General features: G+C 36.1%; 1 protein-coding gene across 4 annotated transcripts in view; it reads right to left on the bottom strand.

Moving 5' to 3' along the window:
- Window positions 1–1,277: 1,277 nt before the first annotated feature.
- Window positions 1,278–7,815, bottom strand: part of klhl21 (kelch-like family member 21) — a 14,063-nt gene continuing 7,525 nt past the window's right edge. For 3 of the 4 annotated variants that reach the window (XM_087305444.1, XM_087305446.1, XM_087305445.1), the window contains 3 exons: window positions 5,524–5,929; window positions 5,373–5,445; window positions 2,734–3,440 (listed from right to left, as the gene is read on the bottom strand). In XM_087305444.1, the coding sequence (XP_087161570.1) occupies window positions 3,105–3,440; window positions 5,373–5,445; window positions 5,524–5,929 (815 nt within the window). In that variant the 3' untranslated portion in view covers window positions 2,734–3,104. 4 annotated transcript variants of the gene reach the window in all.

The raw sequence follows: 7,815 nt of genomic DNA, 5'->3' as shown, positions 1-7,815 counted from the left end.
GATGGAGTTGGATTTTTTCATTTGTATGTCTATTCTAATAGTTTTATGGTTTAAAGCTTTAATTTTTAAACTACATAAATAAAATGCACTAAAGAGAAAAAAAAATCAAGATTCAAGAAAAAATAAAATTCACCTTCAAATTACATTTCAATTAGAAAGAACACAATAAAGATTTTTTAATATACAGTTGAAGTCAGAAATATTAGCCCCCTTTGAATATTTTTTTCTTTTTAAAATATTTCCCAAATGATGTTTAACAGAGCAAGGAAATTTTCACAGTATGTCTGATAATATTTTTTCTTCTGGAGAAAGTCTCATTTGTTTTATTTTGCCAAAAATAAAAGTAGTTTTCAATTTTTAAACACTATTTTAAGGACAGAATTACTAGCCCCTTTAAGCTATATATTTTTTCGATAGTCTACAGAACAAACCATCATTATACAATAACTTGCCTAATTCCCCTATCCTGCCTAGTTAACCTAATTAACCTAGGCAAGCCTTTAAATATCATTTTAAGTTGTATAGAAGTGTCTTGAAAAAATATCTGGTAAAATATTATTTACTGTCATCATGGCAAAGACAAAATATATCAGTTATTCGAAATGAAATTGTCAATGAAATGAAAAAAATGTGTAAAAAAAAATCTGTCAGGTAAACAAATTGGTGAACAAAATAAACGGGCACTAATAATTATGACATTAACTATATATATATATATATATATATATATATTTATATATATATATATATATATATATATATATATATATATATATTTGTGCTATATTCCTTCCATTTTCTTGTTGGCTTAGTCCCTTTATTATTCTGGGGTCGCCACAGCGGAATGAACCGCCAACTTATCCAGCAAGTCTTTACGCAGCGGATGCCCTTCCAGCCGCAACCCATCTCTGGGAAACATCCACACACACACTACGGACAATTTAGCCTACCCAATTCACCTGTAACGCATGTTTTTGGACTGTGGGGGAAACCGGAGCACCCGGAGGAAACCCACGCGAAGGCAGGGAGAACATGCAAACTCCACACAGGAACGCCAACTGAGCCGAGGTTCGAACCAGTGACCCAGCGACCTTCTTGCTGTGAGGCGACAGCACTACCTACTGCGCCACTGCCTCGCCCTGTGCTAAATTCAATTAATATATTGAAACTATTAAAAGTGCAATACTGAAAATAAAACAAAAATGAAAAAACATGCTTTCTTTTCCAAGAAAAAAATAAAATAAAATGCACAATAACAAGATATTACACATGAGAATAGCAAAAGTAACAGTGCTGGCCGTCATTTATTGGTTGACCACACATAAAAACACAAGTCATCACTTCGTGTACATCATCTTGTACAATCGATTTTGGCCACAAAACAAACCAAACGTAAGAAAAATAAAATAAAAGTGCCGCATAAGCATGTAAATAATAATTTTAAAAAGCACTGGTATTGTCAAACACACATATTTACTAAAGAATAGTGAGATACTGAATTACTAGTTCCAGTTATTAATATAGCATCCTAATACAATGACAAAAAGAAATCAATTTTGTCATCTGCTCCTCATGTATCCTTCATGATCAGCTTAATTAAACAAGCAGTTTCTCATAAACTAAATAAACAACGTTTAGATAACTAGAAACTTCATTTTATATTAAAACGAGTTTAAAAGCAAGTCTGATACAGATTCACATTCAATGTGACCACAGCATGCACACTAGATTGTCTGACATATGCATTTCTAGAAAGATAGATAAAGAAATAAGTTACACTAGGGCACAATTTTTATCTTTATGCCAAACAAAATTCAGTTGTTTTATGTAAAGGCTTGGATTGCTAAAAATATTTAATTTCACGCTCTGCATACATAAAACACCATTTGTTTTCCATATTGCAGAATTTGAGCAATCTAAGTAGGCATGGGACGATAACCGGTTTCAAGGTTTACAGCGGTTTGGAAAAGTTTTCTGTTATACCATTCTAAGGTATTCTTATTTTATTTTTATTTTTTCTTTACATGTTTTTCACAACTATTTTGTTTAGTTTTTAGGGCAACAGTATCTCCAGCAGAAAAGGAACTTCTACATCAATAGTAACTGATAAAAATATTTAAAATGTTTTTTTTTTTAAATAAAATATATATTATGTTCAATAGGGAGAAAAAAGTTGTGGTTTTTTACCCAGACATTAAAAATTAACTTATTTTAGAGAAGTAATCAAAATACCATGACATTTTTATTCAAGAATATCATACCGTCAGAATCTTATACCGGCCCATGCCTAAATCTAAGTGATCCAAAGTTTCAACTTTTGGAATGCTTGGGGTTTTACTATTATATTATATTATATTATATTATATTATATTATATTATATTATATTATATTATATTATATTATATTATATTATATTATATTATATCATCCTTCAGGATATCTAATTGTAGGTGACATTTCCCTTCAGTGGAACATTAAGAAAGATTGTTGCTGAAAACTGCGCGGTCCTTTTTGATTCTTTCATATAATCATATAAGTCATATAATCATAATATAGGCAAAACAAAATTAATATAGGTTGATCTTGATTAAACAGTGAGGTCTTATGAAGTAAAAAGATGTACTGGCACTTTTACTGTGCATTAAAGATATTAATGTTGCAAATAACATTCAGTTTCCTGTTGTTTTGCTTCATAAGACCTCAATGTATAGCCATGGCTTCGGCTAAAAAACTTTCGCTGAAAATCTGAGTCACCTACATCTTAAATGAAGTGAATTTTTACATATTGTGTGAACATACCCCTTTAATTTACTAAAAGATAAAGTTTTAAAAATGAGCTTCATGCAATCCATACATGTAAATTGCATTAAGTCTGCCAAACATGATATCATAGGCACTATTTCAAGTGCCTGTTCAAAATAAACACAGCCAGCATTAGAAATGCATGCAACAATTAAAGCTGTAGTAACTCTGGGTTACTGGGAGAAATAATGCAAACACTGATTGTCCATTTACCAGCTCCCTTTGCTGCCCAGTTGAGGTGAATGTGATAAAGTGCAACGTCACGTTGAATGACCTTCAGTCTCGTTGTTCTGAAAAGTTCTCAGTGCACTTGATTGACTTCTTGGTTGTGGTTCTGATTGACGTTGTTGTTGTGGTTGTGAAGCGCCTGGTTGCGGTGGTGTCTGTGGAGGTGAATGGCGTTGGCCTCGGGTATGTCGATGGGTTCAAATGTGCTCTGAACAAGAGGCATGAACTGTCGGAATATGCTCACACTTCCGTGCCAGAATGTGGGCTGGGGGAGCCGGCCAGCCGGGCTCCATGATCGAGAAGAGGGGTCGTAGACCTCAACCACATCAGACAGCTCGAAGGTGTTGTCATAACCACCGGACACATAGAGCCGACCACCCAGAGCTGACACGCTTCCTCCAACATGAACCTGTGGGGTGTGAATGTAAGATTTTTATTTCCCTCTGAAATAAAATAGGCTATATTACACCTTTACATTAGACAGATCACTGTAAACACTGTAGTGCTCTATGCTGACTCATTAACTTTGAGGCTACTTCACGATATAATAAAGTTTTTAAATGTTTTGTATTGTGGAAACACTGAAAGAGGCCTTATTTTGCTTTTTTACAAGATGTTGTTGACTTTTTTCTTCATGTACTAGCAGACACTGCCATTGAAGTCTTTTTTGGCTTGAGACTTCCTTCCTTCATTTTTTCTATTTTCTTTTTACACAATTCTACTTTTTATGTATAGACAGAAACACACTTGTTTGTAGAGCTAATTGTTTGCCATTTTCTGCCTTTATTACTCCCACTCATTTCTCCCATAGGCAACTGATTTAAAAGTTCTAAAACAATCGGAAAATCGAGCACTCTTTAGCATTGAAGAATAAGGTCTCTCATAAGAATAAAGAATAATAAACTCTGTCAAACAAATTTAAGTTTCAAACTAACATGGTGTGTCTAATTTATGGAGTCTTTAAATGCAAATTAGCTGCTTTTTAGCACCTGCTTTCCAGCATTTGCCTCAGTTATTCTGACAACAAACAAACACAACATTTGCATGCAATCCAGGTCAGACTCCAGATACCCTATTTGCAGTTCTGAGTGCATATACATGACTGAAAGCAGGCTTCAGATGGCGGAAGTATTAAATTTAGTTCTCTTTTGCATTAACTGTCAAATACACTCAAGATTTTCTACAAAGTGCACAGATCAAAAGTTAATATTGTGGTTATACCTGTGATTTTATCTGCTTTTGGAGTGGACTTAATGCCTTTTTACTTGGAAATCTTTTCATGCTCATACAACTTTACACAGTAAAGGCCAATTAGGTCTTCTGAGTTGAGTGATCATTGTACCTCACAATCATTGTACTTCGGCAAGCCAAAGCATATGTACTTAATGTTTACTGTCTGTGTTGCTTTGCAATAACACTTTAAAAAAATGTAGGCAATTGTATTTCTAGGGAACCGGTAAATGTTCAACTACTTTCCTCATAAAATAAACACAAAACAAAAGTATTTATCTCCACTGGACTTTTTGAACACTTGCACCACTGGCCTCGCTCCACTCCCCAACAATCATCTCAGCCAGCTATATGACCAATCACAGATCTTGCACTCTGCACCGTCATGACGTATAGTTAAACTTATAATAAGGTGCGCATAAATGCTGATTTATACTTCTGCCTCAAGAGCACACATATGGTCCAGCGCAGCCTTCGTGCGGTCGCATAGCCCTCGCCGTGGCTGATACGCACCTCTCAAAAAATGTAACTACACGTCGCAATGACGCATATCTCAAGCTCTGTGATTGGTCGGCTTGATAGCGCTGATAAGTGTAGGCAGTGCTGAAAGCTGCCAGCACAATGGAGCATTTGTTTACAAGTGTTAAGTCCCGTGAAGGAGCTCAAGATGGAAAGATTTGTTTTGTGTTTACCTTATGATTAATTTTGTTGCACCTCTGCCGGTTCCTGCTTCTGAATAAACAAGTTTTAGCTACTTTTAGCATTTAGAAAAAATAAAAGAACCTGGAAGAAACTTGACATAGAGGAACAAAAACCTACTGCCAGCTAGCGTTTTGGTTATTGCAGCAACACAAACAGCGCACAAAAGTATAAATGCATGATTACGCGCAAGAAAGGCGCAGTGGGTCACGCCGATCACTCAACACCAAACTATTAATCAGCCTTAAGGTTGGGAAAGAATATGCTACTGTGCGAAAGCTTTGCCGAATCTACTGCCTGCACTTGTCGCAAAAGTATGGCCTTAAAGGAAGCTGAATAAGTAAAAGCTAACACAAACGATAACAAAAGACATTTCAAACCTTTGAGTGAAACAACATAAAAATGTACATACTTGTGTCATGGGACTAATCTTGTCCCATTCGTTTTTCTGTGGGTTGTAGACATCAACTTCTGCCGAATCATCTCTGAAACAACAATAATCATGAGAAACATCCTTCTTCCATGACATTTTAAAACTGTGCCGAAAATAGTAATTACCTTACCTAACAAAGTAGATCAAGCCATTAAGGGTCACGGATTTAGGGGCAAATGACCATGGAGGCAGTTCTCCACTGTTGAGAAGTGACCAGCGGTTGCTTTCAGCATCGTAACACTGAATTGCCATCGTGTCCTCTCCTGTTAAAGATCCAATGGCGTAGAGGCGTCCCCTACATGCTGTAGTAGAACAGTTATCCATGGGATGGGGCATGGGCGGGAGAGTTTCCCAGCAGTCAATAGTATGATCGTAACGTTCTGTGCTGTCAGACCCCACCACATACAGCTGACCCTTCAGGACACAGGAGCTGTGGTACTCTCTGGCTTTCAGCATAGGGGAGACCTCTGTCCACTCGTTCACACTGGAGTTGTACCGCCAAACACAATCATAAAGACGTGAACCATCTGAGCCACCTGTCATAAATAAAATAGGTTTGTAAGCTTAAACAGATGCGTAATAGCAAATAAGAATAGACATTCTTTCCTATCATTTATCAAACCGGCCTACACTAACAGACTTAGACTGTGTTCTTCTGCAAAGGTTCCTGAGTGAATTGTGAATTTTTTTCATTACAGTGGATTCCAGCATTACTTGTTGATTTATTAAGCAGGCTAGTTATAAAGTTTCATTAAAAAAAACAATATACTTCACTTTCTGCCTCGTCAGTATAGCTCTCAAAGTATACACTACTGCTGTTAAGTGTGGCTGCATTGCACAGTAAAATTGTGTTTTTATGCTCTTTTCAAAATGTTGTTAACGTGACAGTTCCTATCAGGATAGAACCAATAAATGAAAAGCTTAAAACAAGCTGCACTTACATTTACTGTCCATTTTGGTCTTTTGCAATGCTTTTCTGTGCTCTTCTTTAACTTCTGCACAGTAGATAACAACTGTGCATATTGCCACCAAGTGGAATGTTATTTTTCCAAGTGGAAAGTAATTTATCAATGATTAACCTGCATTGATTTATTGTTTAACTCAAGAAGAGCATTGCACGGTGGTTTCTCGCCCAAAACATGGTTTACCTTTTGCGGTCTTGTAGTTTTGCAGATTTTTTTGTGCAATTTGACATGCTTTGTTACAGCGCTTTGTGTTCTGCGTTCTGATTAGCTGTAAACTAGAGCTGCACAATTAATCGAAAAAGGATTGCGATCTCGATTCGAGCCCCCAGACGATCTTAATCCTGCATTTCTACAATTCTGCCAAACATATTTTCAAGTTCAGGAGAGAAGCAAAGGCGGCTGCACAAGTCTTTTCATTGTTTCACATTGCTCAGCGACATGGACACCTCCAAATGATGTTGAAAGAGTCACATACTGTATTTATAAGGTATAATTCACCTAAAAATGTCATTTTAGTTTTCATATAATGCTGTATTTGCGTCCGGAAAACAACACGAGACATAAGCTGCTGACTGTGAGCTGTTATCACAGAGAGGGCGGGCGCTCTACCTAATGATAGACGCGCGCATCTACTTTAGTGAACAGAACCTGCATATGCTGTGAGTAACAGGTAATAAAGTTGTAAATAATATTCAGTTTGTGGCACAGAGTGAATAATCATTTCACATTTTAGAGTTATGATTGCGACAAGCATTTAAAATGTTTTTTCTTTCATAGCGAACACCGAGTTGTGCCTGATAATAAATGTTTACAGTGTCAGTATAACTACTGTAGCCTATATAATGTTGATTTTACTAGTGAATTAAATGTCGACGAAACATTCTGCATTGTCAAAGAGACCCACGGTAGCACCCAAAAGGCAGATGAAGATGCTAACCATTGCACAAACATTGGACTTCTGGACATGCTAAAGGAAGGTTGAAGTGGCGTGTGTTCAAACACGAGAGAAAAGTGTTAAAATGTTAATGCCTGTCTGACAAAAGTGTATAAAGAGTGTAGAGAGGGGTTTTACAGCCTTAAAACAAATGTAATAATTGTATAAAATGAAGCAAACTACTTTGTGGATTCCGCCTATTGTGGGCTATTTTTAAAACGTAACTCCTACGAATAATCGAGAGGGACCACTGTAATCTGTTTTGATTAAATTTAGATGTACCTTTTAGAAAAACAGAGTTTTTACAAAATATTTCAATTAATCCTTAACAAGACTACAATATATATTAATAACCAGTATCATTAAGTTTAATCTGATCTGAAATGACAGATGTTTTACCAACTAAAGCATTGTTCCAGAAGGTATCCGATGCGTCACCTGAAATCACGTTGACCACTGCTGATCTGGCAGGACATTATGTCCTATGACCATGCTTTTGCATGGCCAAATATACAAGGGTTTA

Source organism: Danio rerio, chromosome 23 (assembly GCF_052040795.2).
Source record: "Danio rerio strain M-AB ecotype USA chromosome 23, GRCz13ab, whole genome shotgun sequence".
Classification (NCBI taxonomy): Eukaryota; Metazoa; Chordata; class Actinopteri; order Cypriniformes; family Danionidae; genus Danio; species Danio rerio.
The sequence above is the reverse complement of the archived record's forward strand: the minus strand, read 5'-3'. Positions and strand labels throughout refer to the sequence as shown.